The 20,979-nt window shown below is 48.5% G+C and overlaps 2 protein-coding genes across 6 annotated transcripts in view; both read right to left on the bottom strand.

Annotated features, from left to right (window-relative positions):
• LOC141052300 (probable endonuclease 4) overlaps positions 1-4,596 on the bottom strand; it is a 37,545-nt gene extending 32,949 nt beyond the window's left edge. Inside the window, exons 1-3 of one of the 5 annotated variants that reach the window (XM_073549499.1) lie at positions 4,360-4,596; positions 3,042-3,142; positions 2,702-2,815 (exon numbers count right to left, since the gene is read on the bottom strand). In XM_073549499.1, coding sequence (XP_073405600.1) covers positions 2,702-2,815; positions 3,042-3,132 — 205 coding nt within the window. In that variant the 5' untranslated portion in view covers positions 3,133-3,142; positions 4,360-4,596. Of the gene's footprint in view, positions 1-2,701; positions 2,816-3,041; positions 3,143-3,843; positions 3,975-4,359 lie in introns of those variants that run through there. The other 4 variants (XM_073549498.1, XM_073549501.1, XM_073549500.1 and 1 more) reach the window with 4 other exon arrangements.
• Positions 4,597-8,518: 3,922 nt separating this feature from the next.
• LOC141052242 (noggin-like) lies at positions 8,519-9,522 on the bottom strand. Its single transcript, XM_073549425.1, has one exon. The coding sequence runs from the start codon at positions 9,376-9,378 to the stop codon at positions 8,635-8,637; it is 744 nt and encodes a 247-aa protein (XP_073405526.1). The 5' UTR covers positions 9,379-9,522; the 3' UTR covers positions 8,519-8,634.
• Positions 9,523-20,979: the final 11,457 nt, after the last annotated feature.

Raw genomic sequence — 20,979 nt, 5'->3', positions numbered from 1 at the left:
AGGTGCAATATATATGAGCAAGTCTTCCCCATCACGGCCAACAACACCTCTATACACATTTTTGGGCCTCAAGTATCAAAACTGTCTTGGAGAGAACGATTCAATATTGTTATGATCTGTGTTAGATTTTTGCCAAAGTGGATTAGAAAAATAAGTAACAAGATCACACAAGATTGGGCAAGGAGGACACATTGTTACTAAATTCACAACTTTGATTGTACACTCTCTCTAGCCAGACACACAGGAATGTCTCATGTAGTGTGGAGCATAAAGATTTGCAGGACCCAGATATGGCAGCCACAGACTACCAACATGGTCCGGGCTAGGATCCTCTAAATATTTCTGCTCAACTATAATGAGAGCCCTGCAAGCCTCCTCCTACTGCCAGCATCTCATGCGCCTCTTCCAATTATTAGGTCCAGCATGACGTCTGGGCTTACTAGTAAAAAGAGTCACCAGGGATGCCAGCAGGGAGAAGGAAACTCACAGGTCTTTGGTGCGGCAGCCACAGACTTCCATCGTGACCCTTGGGCCAGGGTCCTGCAAATCCTTTGGTTCAATTCTAATCTCATCTATCGCTACTCAAAGAAACAATATCAGCTTTAAACCACCAAAGTGCATGTCTCCTTAATAAGCGCCTACATCATGTCCACTTTTAGGAAACCTCAAGGCATTTAAAGGGCACGTACTCTGTACATACACATGTAATACCTACAGTATACAGACAGATACACACATAAGCCAACACGCCTTACTATACGGTCACTCAGGGGGAAAGGCAACTAAGATAGTCATCTGAGAAGTTGAAAATAGCGGAGGTCTTTTTGCTGAGACCTGCTCGCAATTTCAAAACCAAAGAAAGTTTCCAAACTTTTTTAGAATGAGATTTACTGTAAAGGGATCATCATCAATTAGAAAATCTACCTCAGCCGCAGGGACAGCCACACGGATAAAGTATTATATAGCCCTCTTTATGAAGTCCCCAAGTGTTAGCAGCCACAGTAAGTTAATTATTGGACTCGCTTCAAAGCTATATCTTCTTATAGGAGTCCAAGATAATAAAAGTTAAATAAAAAATAAATGCAAGAAATACAAAATATTTTTGGTAACAAAAAAATAAATAAAACTATACCCACCTACCAGACCAGTGCACTCCACAGTGTATCCCCCAACCCTCTACTAGTATCAACGTCACGTGACCACTGCCGTTAAATGGCTGTCACTGTCCCAGTCTATTAGAATATTCTATCAGAATAGTTTCTTCCTATTTGACAGGTAGGCGATTTTTTTTTCTTACATCGCCCTGGCCCATCAAAAGGGTTGTACCAAGTTTAAAAGTTATCCCTAAGCAAGGCAATAACTTCCCGATTCAGTAGGGATCTGACGGTTGGGACCCTCACTGATCGAGAGAATCAGGGCTCTGAGGAGCTCGACGTGACTGAATCAGTGGTCGAGCATGCACACTGCACTCCATTCACTCTTAATGGGAGTGCTAAAGACAAGATGAACGCAGGGCTCTGCCATCTCCGACAGTCTCATAGAGAATTAATAGCACTTTGGTGTGCATGATCGAGCAGTGTCACAAGCTCAGTTCTCAGGATCATGGTGGTCCCAGAGGTTCCATCCTCCATCGATCAGGAAGCTTTCCCCTACTATTGATTGGGGATAACTTCCAAACTTGATACAACTCCTTTAAAAGTAGAGAACGCCTTTAATCTATGACCATCCATCTCCTCTGCACTGATCTACAGTATATAGCCATCCGGGAGACTGTGATCATTCCTCACACCAGTTAATATCACAAGTCCCAATTTGCTTTGTCAATAAACAATTCATTGGGAAACAAGGGATAGCCGGCACACACAATCAATGGGGTCTTCTTTTTCTCTACAGAAACTAGTAAAGGCCCCGTCACACTAAGCGAGATCGCTAGTGATGTCGCTTAAGCGTCACCGATTTTGTGACGCAGCAGCGATATTGCTAGCGATATCGCTATGTGTGATACTTACCTCCGACCGGCTCCCCCGCTGCTCATCGCTGATCGCGCGAGAACGGCCTGGACCATGGACGCGGGCGGGAGGACGTCTTCATCGCCTCGTCTGACAGGTAAGTAACGACCGCCGCTGCAACGCTGGTGAGATTTTCCTGTGTGGCAGCTCACTAGTGACCATTTAGCGATGCACCAGCGATCCTGACCAGGTCGTATCGTTGTCGGGATCGCTGGTGCATCGCTATATGTGACGGTACCCTAACACACAATCGTGGCCTGACATCAAGACCTAATTTACTCCTCTTGGAGTCAACTGGAAACCAATAGTGATGAGTGAGCGTGCTCGGATAAGGGGTTATCAGAGTATCTTCGGTGAGCTCATACATTATGTTCCAGTCCCCGCGGCTGCATGATTCACGGCTGATAGACAGCCGCAAAACACGCGGGGATTCCCTAACGAACAGGTAATGCCTGTATGCATTGAGGCTAACAGCCGTGAATCATGCAGCCGCCGGGGACTTGAACATATTACTCGAGCACGCCAGGGATACTTGGATAACACGTGATCTGAGCACGTTCGCTCATGACTAATAACTTACTATTTGGCCACCTCTGCTATAGAGATCGTCTCTGGTGGTGCTCAGTGGCGACTGTCACCAGTCTTGTGATGTCGCTGGTTCTGTGATCGGAGAGCCTGCTGGTAGCACTTACATTTAACAGGTTTTTGATCTGTTGGTACAAATTCTGTATTCTGCGTCTTGGATTCGCTTGCAGTTTCTGTACTCTTTGTTTTTCGCCTCATGTAAGGCTCCGATTTTAGATTTTCTGAGTTAAAAAAAAAAAAAAAAAGAGTAAGAACGAAGAATCTTTTTTTCATACTTCACATTTAAATATGCGGAGGTTGTATCTCTATGTCTACTGAATACCATTTAGACACAAGTATTATTTACAAATCCTTTCTCCATTACTTCCATGTTGGAGAAGGGTAGGTGCCGCCAGTCGTTCACCCTGAGCGTCATCATCTCCCTCATATCATTACAAGCTCTCACACCTTCTTTCTTTGTCCGTCTTTTTACTTTACGGTCAAGTGTGAGGTTTTTCTTTGGCTCTTGAGCAGTGGAGTCTCCTTCATGCCCGTCCATATTATGTGAGCTGTAGAGAATTAGATTATCTGTGTAAGTGCAGGGAAAGCAAGGTGTACAAACTCACAAGGGTGATCTCACACTGCATTCAAGCACCCGTTTGTTGGTCCTGTAGGGGCTTGTATTTGACCACCTGAAAAACTGGATTCGGGCGTGTGCACCGATGGGGTCATAGATTGCAATGAAGTCGACGTGCGCTATGCCGTGCATCATTTTTGGGCGTGTATACCTACTGGAGGCGGATACTCAGACATAGCAGAATATATCTGGATGTCTGCCTCCACAGTAGACGTATATGCCCCAAACAGGATGCACGGCATAGCGCATGCTTGCTCTGCCAGCACCATTACAGTCTATGGCCCCGTTGGGGCATACGTCCAAATCTTGATTTGAGGGAGGTTCGGATGTAAGCCCCAATAGGGCCTCAGAATGGTGCCAAACGCAGTATGTAACCACCCTAAGGGGATGGCCCACTTCTAAATAAAAGGACAGCTACGATTGGATGATTTCCGGACATAGAACGTGTCATTATCTGTTGGTACCAGCGCCAATGGATGGCAGCTCCTCATATCCTCTGTATCACCTCAGTAAGGTCTAGGAGCTGGAGGTCAGACAAGCAAAATGACAGGCGAACGCTACGAGCTTGTTAATAGATGCAGTAGATCGGAACGGTCAGGCAAAAAGTATCTAAAAAATAGATAAAATACTGACCGTGTGAACATGGCCGTATAAACACTGCATCAGGTTTCCGCTCTCCTTGCCGGTTCGAGCTCTCGACCGGTCACCGCTCATACATGTGAGGTACCTAAACCTTGTCTGGGAGCAGCCGGCGTTACCAAATGATTCAGGTCATCAAAACAATTGTACTAATAGATAAATAATATTTCAGGCAATATATAAAAAAACAAAATGGCAAACTTAGTGGACATGTGAAAAAAAAGTGCTTTAACCTTTATTTTTTTACTTCCTATAGTCAGCACCCAAACCTCTGATTGTGTGCACATGCTTTTTGTTGTTGTAAGCACATGACCTGCTCGTCTATCACCTAACAGGGCAGGAGACTGCAGCTTTATGATGGAACATTAATGACTAAATACCGAACATGGAACAGTCAGTGACAAACACATGACACGTCTGCCTCCAGCACAGGACGGGTTAACCAGGAGCGGAGCGCGCGTCTCTCTCCGCAGCAGCGCCTGCCCCCCGCTCCCGGGCACGGGTACTCACCGCCGGTCACACTGCGCTCTGCCTCCTGCGCTGGAGACGGCACTGCGGTGAAGACATTGAGGCTTCTTAAAAATGGCTGCTACCAGCAGCGAGGGCAGACACAGAAACTACACGTGTATCATCGGTTCCTGCATTAGTGAGTGCCTCACAGAAGGCTGTGTAATGGATAGCGCTGCAGTGTGATTGCTAAGCGTATGGCGCCCTCTGGCGGTCACTGCTGCACACTGCCTCCCATAGGCTTCCTGCCAGCTGTTCTCTAAGTTGCCTCTTCTGCAGATCCCTCACATTTGGACTCCTAAATCATTTAGGGTGTCAAATGTGCAGCAAATTGTGCATGTGTAGCACACTACTTGGGTATTGCTGTAGAAAGATGTATGATATATCCTTAGGGTATAGTATGGAGTGACGTCTGCTGCTGCGCCGACCCCGTGCTGCCATAATAATGCAATAAAATCTGCATTGGTAAATCCCACTGCCAAAATGGTGTGATAGAGCAATGTAGTTCACAAGCAGCGACATAAACTTTGCAGTCAGTAATTAGTCCCAGCCATTGTGTAAGCTGAAGGATTTTAAAATACCGACTGTATCCCTTATCAGATCTTTTAGACCTGACGAAGATGGTGTACTTATTGTGAAAACCCTCCAGAATGGTGGTATAATTCTGCTACTATAATGAGCATTTTATGAGTCCAGCAAAAAATGAAAGACAGATACCCCCGATGCCGCAGTCAAGTGTGAAAGCGGCAGCTTAAAAAATTGTATGTGGCATTACTGAAAACAACTCCTCATCCCTCTAAAAATAAAGCCGTCACATACAGGTGCTTCTCACAAACTTAGAATATCATCAAATAAGTTCATTTATTTCAGTTCTTCAATGCAAAAAGTAAATCTCATTATATAGAGTCATACAGACAGAGTGATCTATTTCAAGTGTTTATTTCTGTTAATGTTGATGATTATGGCTTACAGCCAATGAAAACCCAAAAGTCATTATCTCAGTAAATTAGAATAATTAACAAAAAAACACCTGTAAAGGCTTCCTAAGCGTTCAAAAAGGTCCCTTAGTCTGTTTCAGTAGCTCCACTATCATGGGGAAGACTGCTGACTTGGATAGATTAGGAGATAGTATAGGACCGTATGGAGATTGGATTAGAATAGTGGGGGCATCATAGAGATAGGAAATAGAATAGATTAGGAGTGTTAGCGCAGTTACCATAGGGGTTTGTCAGTAGGGAGGAGTTAGAGGAGAGCAGGGCAAAGCTTAGGGATATAGTCAGGACATTTCCTGATTAGGCAGCAGAGCCCGGGCAGCCTTGCCCAGGGCAAGGTGTAAGGAGCAGTGAAGGAGACAGTCTGCCAGTTGTGGGGATGGAGTTGCTATAGGAGGAGGGGCCCCAGGCTTAGGATTGTGCAGGAAGGTACCAGCTTAGGAAGGACAATCCCAAGAAGAATTCAGGGTCTACCACCAGGGCAGGAGTAGCTGAGATGGTGTTCCTGGCACCTTTCACTATTGGAACCGGACGAGGGGATGGCAGGGAGCTGGTGACATTGGAAGTACAAATGAGACATACATTGTCTAGATATAAGGCAGGGATTGCTGGAAGAAGAGAGACAAAGCTGACAGGGAAGATAGAGGTTGCCCGGAAGGCAGGGAAAGCTCAGAAGATGTCCCTGTGTGAAATCTGTGCTGAAAGTGTGATGGATGCCCTGCCGTTTAGTAAAGTTCAACTGTCGGAAAAGAACTGTGACTGAGATGTTTGGTGGAGCTCGGAAACGTGGAGCTGGGATGACAGAACTTGAAAGGACGGCACGCTGCACATGCAGAAGAAGGGACGCTGTGTTTTATCTGTGGGGCACCAGGGTGTGGGAACCGTACAGGCTGTTGCCACGATGACCACTCTTGCCACCTTACAGTGTGACTCTGGCCTAAGGGGGAAAATCAGCAGCAGATAGGGCATGCTCAGGATCTTCACAGCTTTTCATTCAGTGCAAACACAGGGTGTGAAATCCAAGGCAATATTTTATGATGGTTCAACAGCATAATGTTTACATGATGTGGGGTTATGTGGTGGCACATGGAGTCTCCCAATATTCTGATCCACTCCTGTTTTCACCACTATTAGGGCTTGTACACCCGACCGAATTTTCGGTCCGAATGCTGTCCGTAAAAAAAAAAAAAAAGACCGTACTCTGACCAATGTTATTCAGTGGAGCAATGTAGATGAGCATATTTTTTTCCGAATCTGGCAGTATGTATGGATAAGGCCAGGGTCACAATTGCAAGTACGATGCGAGAAACTTGCGCTAGTCTCCCGCATCAGTACCCGGCATTGCCGCTGGCACTCGGGACTGGAGTGTGCAGCTGCATAGAAATACATGCAGCTGCACACTCCGGTCCAAGTGACGGCAGCAGTGCTTTGTACTGATGTAAGAGACTCACGCAAATTTCTCGCATCGTACTCGCAAGTGTGACCCCGACCTAAGTCCTCTATGTCACTGGAAAAGGGAAACTGATGAGCACTGCTGCAGCATTCCTGTGACTTGTAGTACGACACCTGGATCAGGACATATACCGTAGGTGCCTTGCCACAGAAAACAGCAGAGTAAGTCCTGGATCCTGAGCATTAAAATAAATGGCCGTTTTGCGCGCACTACCCGTGGAAGTGCAGTGTGTGTGCGAAGCGGCCGTCGTCCAGCACTTCTCCACTCTATGTTCATCTGTTTTTACCAATAAAGGATATTAATGGACGGTGAGTGCCATTTTGCCACTTTTTTTCCTGTTCAGGATTTATGTCACTGGATAAACCTGGTAAATCGGATGCGACTCACATTCAAATCTATAGGTGCGCAAGAAAAAAAAAATCAGATGCCATACGGATGATATGTGAGAAAAAAATCAGTCCCACTTTTCTGGATGAAGTGCAGATATCGCTGTGGATTCCTCTGCACACTGCAGTGCACAGCAAAGGGTGAAATCTGCAGTGACTATCCACAGCACATATGTACAGACTGCAGCTGTCAGATCTGGAGCGCGGCTCAGTTTATGCTGCAGGGTTTCTCTGCCTCTGTGGGTGACATTACATGACCTCCCATCCTCGGGGCTGGCACGGTGACACACTGTGGATTTTCGCTCTGGATAATTTGGCTAGAAATTCTGCTGCAAATATGTTTTGTATAGCTACAGCCTCAAAGAGCTCTTCCCAGTGATATAGACGACTTACCCTTATTATACTGCTATTCTGTGGGGCTCTGGGGACTGGGATCCCCATCGCTCACACATTCTGTGGATAGACCATTATCATATATTCTAGATAAAAGCTATTTGGAATAAAACAGTCTATACACAGCATCTACATGCGGAGGTAAATATGAACATGTCGAGCGCCATATTACCCCGTTCTCAGGGATCTTGCTGTGTACGCAGAGCTCTCTTATACGTACACAGTTTCTTCTCGGTTGCTTTGCACCACTATATATTATTATCCATGTTTATCAGATCGCATAGACCTGTACTTCTAGCTGCTCCTTTAGGACCTCTGTTGCGATCCCTGAACAATTAGTTGCCATGGAAGACTGTGCCCATTGGCATTACTGCAAACTCTAACAGCTTTGTGCAACTCTGATTCTAGTAGGGACTAGTGATGAGCAAACGTGCTGAGATACAGTGTTATCCGAACGTGTTTGTGTGCTCGGCATGCTCAAAAAATATGTTCATGTCCCTGCGGCTGCATATCTCGTGGCTGCTTGACAGCTGCAACGCATTGAGGGATTGCCTAACAAACAGAAAATCCCTGCATGTGTTACAGCTGTCAAACAGCCATGAGACATGCAGCTGCAGGGACTGGAATATATTCGAGCACACCAAAGACCCTTGGTTAGCACCCGAGCATGCTCGCTCATCACTAGTAGGGACTACTCTCCTCATCAGTACATGATGTCTGTAGTCATATGCAGGAAAGAATGATAGGCTTGAGTTGATGCATACATGCCCTGCTTGCTTGCACCCTGTGTACTGCCAGCTGTTTGGGTTCCCCTGTGACCTTCACTTTTATCCCAGACAGCCTGTCTCACTGACTTCTAGCAAACATCCTACAGGGGCTCATGCTGTCCAGATTTAATCCTTTCATAGCCATGCCTATATAAAAACTTTACAAAGTAAAAGTTTGGAAAGCTGCTTTATTTGATGATCTTACAGAAAACTTTAGTACCAGTTGTACCTTTTATGGCGGTGGGAAATCAGCCCCAAATAACCTCAGCAGGCAACCTAACACATTATTACCTACATGCACACTTACAAGCAGCCACCACCGGGTAAGGTACCTGCCTCCACATGCAATTCTGGGATGCCCAGCCTTTACCGGCATCCTGCATCCAACAGTGCCACGCCAATAACTTAATATGAGTAATCTGCGCCTGGCGACACTCCATGCCTGGTGGCCAGGAACATACAGTGTTACTCTCATCACAGTCTGTGTGCCTCACCCATCGTGGCCAAAAAACGGAACCTAGATCCACCCATGTGGACGTTAGCTTGCAGCTTGCTCGCTGCACCAACCAGCGCCGCAGTTCATCAAGTACAACATGGCTGCTGTTGGCAGAGAGTTCTGCCGGAAGTTTCAGTGAAGCAAAATTGATGTTTTGAGCCTCCTGGGTAAGCTTCCTACGGTAACGACTGGCACCATCGAAAAGATCCTGGCTGAGCACAGATAACTGGCTGTTAGTATCGTTTTCTGCAGGTTTGTCCACCGACATCCAGAATGGATCAAATGAGGATCCTAGTATTCGGAGAAGACGAGGGGTTTTTAAGTGCTTGGGTTTTGGAGAATAGTGGTAATCCAGTGGCGATCGGGAGAGGCTGTAAGGACGCGTGCCAGAGGAGATTCTCCGTCGCAGGGTGCCCAATTCGGTGTCTGCTTGGTTTTCATCGAAACGTTTGGTGTCAGCCGTATTGTCCAAGTAAACCAGAGACCATTGGATTCCAAGAAGTATTAACCCGATGAAGAGAGAGCACATTTCCATAGATCCTATTTTCTGGTTCTGTCAGTTTATTTGGCTACACCGTCTCTTCTGTTCTCTTGTATGCGTGCAGCTGTCTGGTTATTAGATGTAATGTCCTTAACGCTGCATATTCCTTTGCTCACATCCCTCTATTTCTGTCTACCTCCGTTCACTTATCTTTTGCGGTCTGTCTGACCCTGGATCTGTCTTCTGCATCAATCTGCTCTTTGACATACTTTTATAATTACTCCCACTCCGACTGCCCTCTTACCCATTACAATAGTGGAGATGGAATACACAAAAGTGATACAAGTGTGGATAAAACAATGTTAGGAGCTAATATAGTGAATGGCTGTAAGCCATAATCATCAACATTAACAGAAATAAACACTTGAAATAGATCACTCTGTAATGACTCTATAGAATATACGAGCTTTACTTTTTGTATTGAAGAACTGAAATAAATTCACTTTTTGATGATATTCTAATTTAGTGATAAACACGTGTATATCCCTCTCTTCTCCATAAGGGTGTGTGCACATGCTGCGGATTCTGCTGCGGATCCGCCGTGGATTTGGCCACTGCGGATCCGCAGCAGTTTCTGCTGCGGTGTACAGTACCTTTATTCCCTATGGGAAATGGAGACCGCTGTGCAGACGCTACAGAATTTTCCGCGCGATTATCTGTGGTTTCTAAACCGCAGAAAGAATTGACATGTCAATTCTTTCTGCGGATTCCGCAGCGGTTTCCTATCTCCACCATTGTGGAATGGTGAAACCACAGGGCCAAACCGCAAGATAAACCGCAGGTCTTTTGACCTGCGGATTTTGCAAAATCTGCGCGGATGAATCCGCAGCAGATTCCGCAGCGTGTGCACGTACCCTAAGGGATCACAGTTTGAAAATTACACATTTCATGTGATTCTTCCATTTCAGTTTTACAGAGAATTTGTGCTACCAGTACCATAGAATCCCCCTATATTGCGATTGAAAGACATCTGAATGAGCCCTTATACCTATTTTTGAGAGGCATAATGTACAAATAAACAGCAGTTTGGGAATTATAGCTTTCTTATGCAGTTCACTGTGCGGTAAAGTGATACGGCGGCTTAATTTTTTGTGTCAGTATATCACATGTATATCTTTATTATGTATTGCTACTGTGAGGCAGTGACCCCTGTTACAGCTAGGGGGCGCTGTTTGTGCTCCTCAGGATACGCATGGAGACGTAACTGTGATGGTGAGACAGTGACCAACATTAATGTATTGTGAATGGCCGATATGCGTCGCAGAGGAGGTCCTCTGCGCTGTAAGCCAGAAATGTTGTTGCTCTGGAACTCCACAAGTGTTTGTGTGGCTCCCCTGAGGCTCAGTCGCCACAGAGGTACTGCACCTTCTCCTAAGGTGTGGTGCCCCACCATCCAGGTAAGTTGGAGGCTCCTGACCACGCTCCAACACTCGCACCCCACACAATAGAGTAGTTTAGCAAAACCACATTGCGACAGGATTCAGGTCAGTCAGACGGAGAGTCTGGGAGAGGAAGCCTCTCGGGAGGAGTGGGGATCCCTGGAAGAGGGATGGAGGAAGGAGTGCTGCAGCTGCCTCAGTGATCTGAGCCAGCAGGCACAGGAAAGGAAAGAAGGAGAAAGACATTGAACTGAAGCCAGAGCTTCCATAGAAGGGAAAAGACAAGTACGGAACGTAGGAGTAAAAGGGAACATAGAGGACGTGGGTTAGAGGAAGAACCCTGCCTAGAAGTTCTAAGCGCAAGGCCGGGGCCCAGTCCCCGAGGTTGTATGAACACTAGTGGTTCTGCAGCAGACACCGGTGGAGTAGTGGGCTGTAAATGCACTACTCCCATCTAAGACTTGAGGGCACAACAGCAACACGGATAGAGAGCCAGCACTCAGGAGTAAAGAGTCCCCGAAGCAGGCTACAGCTGTCTGCCGTACAAGTAGAGTTCTTGGGAACATCTGTCAGGAGGAACTCCAGTGTAACTCAGTACTAGGAGATCTTCACACTTAAATGCGCTATAGAGGAGACGTTCAGAAAAGGCACATAAGTTGGCGGAGTGTGGAAGGGAGCATTCCTTCTTGCCTGGAGGTTGGCTGAGTCCCTGACCCGGAGGACACAGCACAGAAGCGGGCACTACAGACTGTGAGTAAAGCTTTTGAACTACATGCCCTGGTGTCCTCCATTCCTTCCTGCGTCCGTCCGCCTGGCACTGCTACATCCCCTGCACCAAACACTACACCATCTGGGTGTCTCCACATCTACACTGCCCTGGGACAACAGCCCTGCCTGTGGAGGGCTATAACATCATTGCTGCACCACACCATCTGTCCCGGAGGATCTGTCTGCAGCGTTGGCTTAACACCTCCCTTAACGAACACCACAGGTGGCGTCACGAACTATTCCATTAACTACATTCTACCATTCACATCTTCCTATTACTTGGGCGCCCAGGGCCACGGTCCGGGTCACCGCCGCTGTGACACATCCCACTGATACTGGCCCGGTACCGAGTACCCCACATCCCTGGGAGGGCGACCCAACTTGGCGTCACGAACAGGATGACGAGACCTGATGCCATCGGGTTCTGTGCACCTAAGATTTGTTGGACTTAAAACTTTTGTGAATGTGCAGAAGACCCAATTTGATAGACTGTAAAATGAACATTAAAAATGGCCGTTGGCGTGGAGAAGAAGGGCATGACGAGATGGGAGGTCCTAGGAAAAGACCGCGAACAGTCTTGGGCCTCCCCTGTCTGAATTACTATGTGACAGCAACATGGCAGACCCCCCCGAGGGGTTCGTATACTGGCTTGGTATGGAGGTGCTGGAAGAAGACGCCGCCCCAAGAAGGAGGGGCAGAAGCCAGTGGCGGGAAAGAGGCTGAGAGAGGAGGGAGAAGAATGCCAGAACGCCATCTTGGAAGAAGAGGGAAGGAGGCCTGCGGAGCGCGGGGAAGTGGATCTCCCTGGCACCATGGCTGAAGGCTCCGACCCAGTAGCTGAGATGAACCGCCAGCAGCTGGAGGACGAAATTGCCCAGCTGACGCGCAACTTGCAACTGCAGCAGGAGGCCTTGTGGAGGCTGAACTGGCAGCACGCCCGGGAGGGGCCTACACCGGCGGTAACTGCCGCTGCTGCATCGAAGCTTCCCCAGGCAGATTCCGTGAAGCCTGCCACCGCCATCACACCACTGGCAGCATCCGAAACCCCCTTGCTGCCGCCACAGGAAGACTTGTACGAGGCACCGGAGGCCGGAGCAGAGGAAGAGGAGCTCCCGCCTGGACCTGACGCGGCTGCGCAGGTCCCACCGGAGGCCCCCGCGGACCCGGAACCACCACCCACTGTCACCGGCCCGCTTACACCGGCACCGGAGCAGAGACCACGCCGCCAGGAGGCACCAGGTACGTCCGATGCCCCGACACCTGGGAAGGCCCTGGGGTGTACCACGGTCGCAGCGGCTGGCCAGGTCGTGATAGATCTGGTCTGGGACCGGGATACCAGTCCGGGGGGAACACCGGAACCCCTGGAGGTGGCGCGGCGGTACCAAACCAGCCTGGATCGGTCCCGGGAGGAGTGGGACCGTGATGAGAACTGGACTAGTTGTCAAGCTACCATCCGGCAACTGGCAGCTGAACACCGGGAGAGAGAGCAGTGCCGGCAAGCGGTACTAGGCCCAGATCTGGACCGGAAGGAGTGAGTCCGTGCCGGTCTTTATGGTCCTAGAGATGCAGCAGGTTGGGGCCACGTCCTGAACGTGAATCACGAGAGGGGGTTCGGTTGAAAAACAGATCGGAGATTCGGCTAGGGTCATGGATAAAGATCCATGACCCTAGCCGAATCTCCGATCTGTTTTTCAACTGGAGAGACGTAGAACCGTATTTGAGAAAAGGGCACCCTGCCAGGAACCTGAGCCCGGGAGATCACGTAACGTTTACCAGACACGAAGGTCTGAGAGGCTGGTACGCGATGAACATCAGGCGAGTCCCAGAGGATCTCATCCGGATCTGCAGGCAGAAACCACCTACTGCCCCCATGTGCCAAGGTGTGCCAAAGGTACAGAAAGCCGCAAGCTTCACCCCACTGGAGGAAGAGTACCTGCAGACCGCCAATGCGTTTCTCACATCTGGTAGTAGTTCCCAATCAGCAGCTTCCAGAACCCCAGGAGGGGACCAGCTCTAGTAACCTACAGCTAACTCTCGTTGCCCAGGAGGGTATTTGCACAGTATTGCCCTGTTTTGTTGGCAGCCTTCCTATTGAACTGAGCGATCATGAACTTGGAGTGATCCAAAAACATTTGCTTGTAAATAGTTGCACCTCTTTAGGTGCCCTCACTTGGTTTTACATAGGACACTTTGCGAAGATAATGTCTACCTCATTTGGAGCATGACTCCAATCAAAGGACACTGCAAGAGATCCCGGCTGGGAGCGGTGTCCAGCACTTACAAGAATTATTGAAAAGTTTAATGTGAAGTATTTGATAATGATGTGTCTTATGAGAGTATTGGTAACTAGGAAATGGCTTTTATATAGAAATAAGAATGTTTTAAATAAAGAGATAATAGATTTGAACAGAGAGATTTGAATAAAGAATTGAAAATGTAGATAATGAACCAGGCACCACGGTTGTCACTCACAGTTGAAAGAAAGTAGAAAGTGTGCACTAAAGAGAGAAAAGAAATGTGTTGATGAAGAATACTGAAGTGATAGTGAATAACAGACAATAGCACTTTGAATTAAGTATTGTATGGAAAATTGCACTTTGACTTAGGATTTTAGATAGTTAATTAAGAACTGTTTGCAATGTTCAAGAATGAGTGCCTCTCACATTGTAAAATTTAGTATAAGAAATGTTTATTCAGCATTGCAAAAATGTGTATGTTCCTGTGTTGTCAACTTTGTTTACCTTGCAGCCCGCGGACGTGCTGTGTTTAACGAGGGGGTATGTGTCGCCCCTAAGGCTCAGTCGCCACAGAGGTACTGCACCTTCTCCTAAGGTGTGGTGCCCCACCATCCAGGTAAGTTGGAGGCTCCTGACCACGCTCCAACACTCGCACCCCACACAATAGAGTAGTTCAGCAAAACCACATTGCGGCTCCTTGCTTAGAGAGAAGCAGAGCACCTTTGGTGGTTCCCTGCTTGGAACACTAGACGTGCTGGGAGGTGGGTGGAGTTTAGAATACATATAAAAGAGCGGGACGGTTCCAGGATTCAGGTCAGTCAGACGGAGAGTCTGGGAGAGGAAGCCACGTGGAGAGGAGTGGGGATCCCTGGAAGAGGGATCGAGGAAGGAGTGCTGCAGCTGCCTCAGTGATCTGAGCCAGCTGGCACGGGAAAGGAAAGGAGGAGAAAGACATTGAACAGAATCCTGATCTTCCATAGAAGGGAAAAGACAAGTACGGAACGTAGGAGTAAAAGGGAACATAGAGGACATGGGTTAGAGGAAGAACCCTGCCTAGAAGTTCTAAGCGCAAGGCCGGGGCCCGGTCCCCGAGGTTGTATGAACACTAGTGGTTCTGCAGCAGACACCGGTGGAGTAGTGGGCTGTAAATGCACTACTCCCATCTAAGACTTGAGGGCACAACAGCAACACGGATAGAGAGCCGGCACTCAGGAGTAGAGAGTCCCCGAAGCAGGCTACAGCTGTCTGCCGTACAAGTAGAGTTCTTGGGAACATCTGTCAGGAGGAACTCCAGTGTAACTCAGTACTAAGAGATCTTCACACTTAAATGCGCTATAGAGGAGACGTTCAGAAAAGGCACATAAGTTGGCGGAGTGTGGAAGGGAGCATTCCTTCTTGCCTGGAGGTTGGCTGAGACCCTGACCCGGAGGACACAGCACAGAAGCGGGCACTACAGACTGTGAGTAAAGCTTTGGAACTACATGCCCTGGTGTCCTCCATTCCTTCCTGCGTCCGTCCGCCTGGCACTGCTACATCCCCTGCACCAAACACTACACCATCTGGGTGTCTCCACATCTACACTGCCCTGGGACAACAGCCCTGCCTGTGGAGGGCTATAACATCATTGCTGCACCACACCATCTGTCCCGGAGGATCTGTCTGCTGCGTCGGCTTAACACCTCCCTTGCCAAACACCACAGGTGGCGTCACGAACTATTCCATTAACTACATTCTACCATTCACATCTTCCTATTACTTGGGCGCCCAGGGCCACGGTCCGGGTCACCGCCGCTGTGACACATCCCACTGATACCGGCCCGGTGCCAAGTACACCACAGCCCTGGGAGGGCGACTCATTTGTTTACTTATGAGGGGAGGGGCTTACAGGGTTATTCGGAGACTTGGGTGGGACTGGCTAACCACACATACAACTCCCAGCTATGGGGGGTGGTTACAGCTACATAATGTGACCAGGGTTTGGGTCACATGTTTGTTGTTCTAAGGTCCTGAAAGGTCTCTGTGTTGGAAGGTCCCAGGAGGGGACAGACTTCCTGAAGAGCACAGGTTGAGACCATGGACTGGCAGAGTCTGTGACGCCACTGCGTTGGGGAAACTACTGTCTGTCTGAGGGTCTGGAACTGTCAAGTGGCCTGGTGAGCAAGGCATTGTCTGGGACAGTGATCCCAGTTCGGCAGCTTCCCTGTGAACCATGACTGACATTGACATGTCAGTGTGTGGAGCAGGAGCTCCAGGAAGGTAACTCCAGAAAGCAGGTTATAATAACGGCAGAGAAGTCTCTGCCATTGGAACAGACTGTCGGTGTTTATTATTATTCCGTTGATATATGTAATGAACTGTTCAGCGTGCGGTCACCCACGGTAACGGGTCAAAGTGTGAAGTCCGGCATGTTTAGTGACTGCGAGGTAAAGCCATACATTTTGAAGTGCTATGGACTATGTGAGGTCTGTGATGTGTAACATGGCCTACGGTGCGGTTTATGATGTCTGAATAAACCGGATGTACTGTTTGTGTGAGAAAACCGGTCCTGTGAGCTTTAATCCTGTTGCAAAGCGAGTGTCCCCCAACACATGCAGTAAGCGCTGTCTTACACTACCTTGGCACAGTAAAATCTGCTTTTTATAAGAATTATTTATTTTTGCATCGCCATATACTGAGAGCTATAACGTTACTTCTCCACCAACCGATTTACAAGTGCTTCTCATAAAATTACATACCATAGAAGAGAAAAAGCAGGACAAAGGCACAGCTGTATGACCTCGGGTTAATGAAGCTGCACACACATCAGGGAACACGGGTGCCACTTCCAAGGAAAATAGTCTGCATATCCATAGAGAAGAAAGTGGATAGGCACATTCCGTCCCGTGCAAAATGATGCTTTATTGTGGCATCAAGTTACCAACAGTAGGCAGATAAAACCATGGAGCAAGTACAGACGACGATCGTTTCGCGCTTACATTGCGCTTTAACAGGTCATCAACAGGACCTGTTGAAGCACAATGTAAGTGCGAAACGATCATCGTCTGTACTTGCTCCATGGTTTTATCTGCCTGCTGTTGGTAACTTGATGCCACAATAAAGGATTATTTTGCACGGGACAGAATGTGCCTATCCACTTCTCACAAAATTAGATCATCATCAAAAAGTTAATTTATTTTACCAGAGCTGATGAACTCTGGTGAACTCTCTCACTGCAGCTCAGTGATACACTGACAGGAGGTAATCGCTCCTGCAGTGTATTGCCGGCTGCCGGCAAGAGCGGTTGTGACACCCCAGAGTCCGGTTGTCACAGTGACATTACCTCCCTCTAATGGGTAAAGTCATGCTTGGAGGCAGAAAGGGACCCGCATGCCAGGCAGCATAGATTTAATCACAACTTCCTGCTGCATGTCAGAAAAGGGAGATAGATGCCTTATAAATTCTGGCCAGCAGGGGGGGTTGGTGAGTCAGCTAGAAATCAGCTGAGGTAGTTGTCATGGAAACGAAACAGCTGTGAGCTGTGAGGAAAAATGACAATGTGAGGACGTGAGGTAAAGAGATCTTTCTGGAAGATCCTGTCAGATGAAGACAGGGAGCTGATCTGTGAAGAGGGAAAGGACAATAGAAGAGACTAAGAGACTCTAGGGAAGCTAAAATACTGCATATAGCAGACCCCTGAGTGATGCGCTAATAAAGAGAAAAGGGACATCAGAGTCCTAGGCTGACAGGAGCTGTACACCCTGATAGCCGAATCTGAAAGTACAGGGGATTGTAAATTCCTGTGCACATTGAACACCTGAGGGCACGTCAGCGGATAAGGAGCCCAGGGCTAATGGTGAAAAGGACGGTACCCGTGGAATAGGCTCACGCTGACAGCCGTACAGGTTAGTGAAACCATCACAAATAGAGGGTCGCAGCATAGTTATATACAGCGGAGACCCACACACAAAGCGCAGAAAGGAAGGTCTTAAATCCCCACCTGGCAAGGTGAATCCACTGAATGCCTCCAGGCGAGCCGGACTCATTCCATCACCTGTATATGGTACTCCGGACTGCAACCTATTACCAGTAAAAGGTAAAGAAACTGCACCTCTCTGTGTCTTTCATTTATCTGCACCCCAACGTTTACAGACACTTTTACTATTTATTTAACATCTTTGCCCTGGGACTACAGCCCTACCTGTGGTGGGCTACAACATCATAGCTGCACCCAACATCCATCCCAGAGGAGCAACACCGCAGCGCTGGTCACCTCTGACTAGAATACCATAGGTAGCGTCACGTATTTCACAATCTAATAACTTTAATCTTCATTTTTACCACATAAATACCACACAACTTTCACCTATTTTTATTACTGGACGCCTCTGGGCCACGGACCGGGTCGCCGCCGCCGTGACACCGCCCCCCATGGAAGTCGACGGGCCTGGTACCAAGTACCCCCAGGCCCCGCGGGGCGCTCCACGGTCACATCCCTCAATGTGACTGTTCTACACGTGAGATCGCCATGGAACACTCGGGATTATGTAGACTTCAACGGACAGGTAAGCATATGTTGGTTTATTATTTTAGATTACTTCTATGAGATGAGGGCATCGGGGATTTGATGTTAGGTGAGTATAGTGTGTTTTTTATTTGAATATGTAAGTATTTTACGTTGTTTCCTCAGCAGCAGCGGCATCTTTTTCATCAACTTCTTCACCTTATTCATCTTCTTCTTCACCTTCTTCCTATTATTCTTTTTTTTTACATTCTTCATATTCTTCTTATTCAACTATTATTCTTCTTCATATCCTACTTCTTCATCTTCTTCCTATTCTTTTTCTTCATCATATTCTTATTTGTGACAGGCATTCCTGTAGTTGTTATCTATAAAAGTTTGAAGATTACACCTTCCGTTCTGCCTGTCACAAAATATTTACAACAGGATTTGTCCGCGTTCAGTTTGGCCTGCAGCAGCAGGCATTTTCCAGGGGCACCACGAGGAGGAATGGACTCACCCCCATACACTGCTTAGTCTTCTTCTTCTTATAATTTAGATAATATCTTTTGCTCTGATTTTTAGTCTTATGCTTAATGTTCTTCTGCTTTTTGTTCTTCTGCTTTTTGTTCTTCTGCTTCTTGGTCTTCTGCTTCTTGGTCTTCTGTCTCTTGTTGTTCTGTATCTTGGTGGTTGTCTTCATGTTCTTTGTCCTCTTGGTCATCTTCTTCAGGGTCATCTTTTTGGTCTTCTTTGGGGTGGTCTTCCGGGTCGTCGTCTTCAGGGTCATCGTTTTCGTGGTCGTCTTCTTCGGGGTGGTCTTCATGGTCGTCGTCAGGAAGATCCAGAGTGATAACCAAAAACCATTTCCGAAAGCTTGAACTTGGAAATGTAGCAGAAGGTACAAGAAGGCTGAGGAACTGCCGAGAACCAGCTGACGGTACTGTAACCCGGATGAGTAGCAGAAGGAACAAGAGCCAATGGCACTACCGAGGACCAGCTGATGGTACTGGAACCCGGTTACTAAGCAGGAGGTACCTGTGCTAGAAAGCACTACCAAGGACCAGCAGACGTTGCTGGAACTCGGATACCGAGAAGGAGGCACCTAAGCCAAAGGCACTGCCGAAAACCAGCTGACGGTGCTGGAGCCCGGATGGGTAGCAGAAGCTGCAAGAGCCAATGGAACTAGCGAGGACCAGCTGACAGTGCTGGGACCCGGAGGGGCAGCAGAAGGAACAAGAGCCAATGGCACTACCGAGCACCAGCTGATGGTACTGGAACCCGGTTACTAAGCAGGAGGTACCTGTGCTAGAAAGCACTACCAAGGACCAGCAGACGTTGCTGGAACTCGGATACCGAGAAGGAGGCACCTAAGCCAACGGCACTGCCGAAAACCAGCTGACGGTGCTGGAGCCCGGATGGGTAGCAGAAGCTGCAAGAGCCAATGGAACTAGCGAGGACCAGCTGACGGTGCTGGGACCCGGAGGGGCAGCAGAAGGAACAAGAGCCAATGGCACTACCGAGGACCAGCTGATGGTACTGGAACCCGGTTACTAAGCAGGAGGTACCTGTGCTAGAAAGCACTGCCAAGGACCAGCAGACGTTGCTGGAACTCGGATACCGAGAAGGAGGCACCTAAGCCAAAGGCACTGCCAAAAACCAGCTGACGGTGCTGGAGCCCGGATGGGTAGCAGAAGCTGCAAGAGCCAATGGAACTAGCGAGGACCAGCTGACGGTGCTGGGACCCGGAGGGGCAGCAGAAGGGACAAGAGCCAATGGCACTACCGAGCACCAGCTGACGGTGCTGGAACATGGTTACTAAGCAGGAGGTACCTGCGCTAGAAAGCACTACCAAGGACCAGCAAACGTTGCTGGAACTCGGATACCGAGAAGGAGGCACCTAAGCCAAAGGCACTGCTTAGAACCAGCTGACGATGCTGGAACCTGGATGGGTAGCAGAAGGTACCCATGAAAAACAAAGTTGCAAGGCCGCGAGCCGGCCGCAGTTATCGAAACCCACAGTCCTACAGGGGGTGCTTGTCCTATTAGCACTACGGAACCAGCCTTTGTTGCCAGATCCCGCAGCCCACATGGGAAGCCCATAAACTGCAGGCACCATAGACTCGGCTAACCCGACCGCAACACGACAGGACAACGTATTGGTGGCAAAGTGACGTTGACGCTACCCGGAAACAGCAGGCGTGCTGGAACCAGGCTGGGCAGGAGGGAGTACCCGTGCCAAAGACACTGCCGAGAACGAGCTGACGGTGCTGGAATCCGGAGGGGCAGCAGAAGGAACAAGAGCCAATGGCACTACCGAGGACCAGCTGAAGGTGCTGGAACCTGGTTACTAAGCAGGAGGTACCTGTGCTAGAAAGCACTACCAAGGACCAGCAGACGTTGCTGGAACTCGGATACTGAGACGGAGGCACCTAAGCCAAAGACACTGCCGAGAACCAGCTGACGGTGCTGGAACCCGGATGGGTAGCAGAAGCTACAAGAGTCAATGGAACTACCGAGGCCAGCTGATGGTGCTGGAACCCAGAGGGGCAGCAGAAGGAACAAGAGCCAATGGCACTACTGAGCACCAGCTGACGGTGCTGGAACATGGTTACTAAGCAGGAGGTACCTGTGCTAGAAAGCACTACCAAGGACCAGCAGACGTTGCTGGAACTCGGATACCGAGAAGGAGGCACCTAAGCCAAAGGCACTGCCGAGAACCAGCTGACGGTAC

Source organism: Dendrobates tinctorius, unplaced genomic scaffold (assembly GCF_039654945.1).
Source record: "Dendrobates tinctorius isolate UK_male_01 unplaced genomic scaffold, ASM3965494v1 ptg000159l, whole genome shotgun sequence".
Taxonomy (NCBI): Eukaryota; Metazoa; Chordata; class Amphibia; order Anura; family Dendrobatidae; genus Dendrobates; species Dendrobates tinctorius.
Note: the sequence above shows the minus strand (reverse complement) of the source record. Positions and strands in the feature narration are given on the sequence as shown.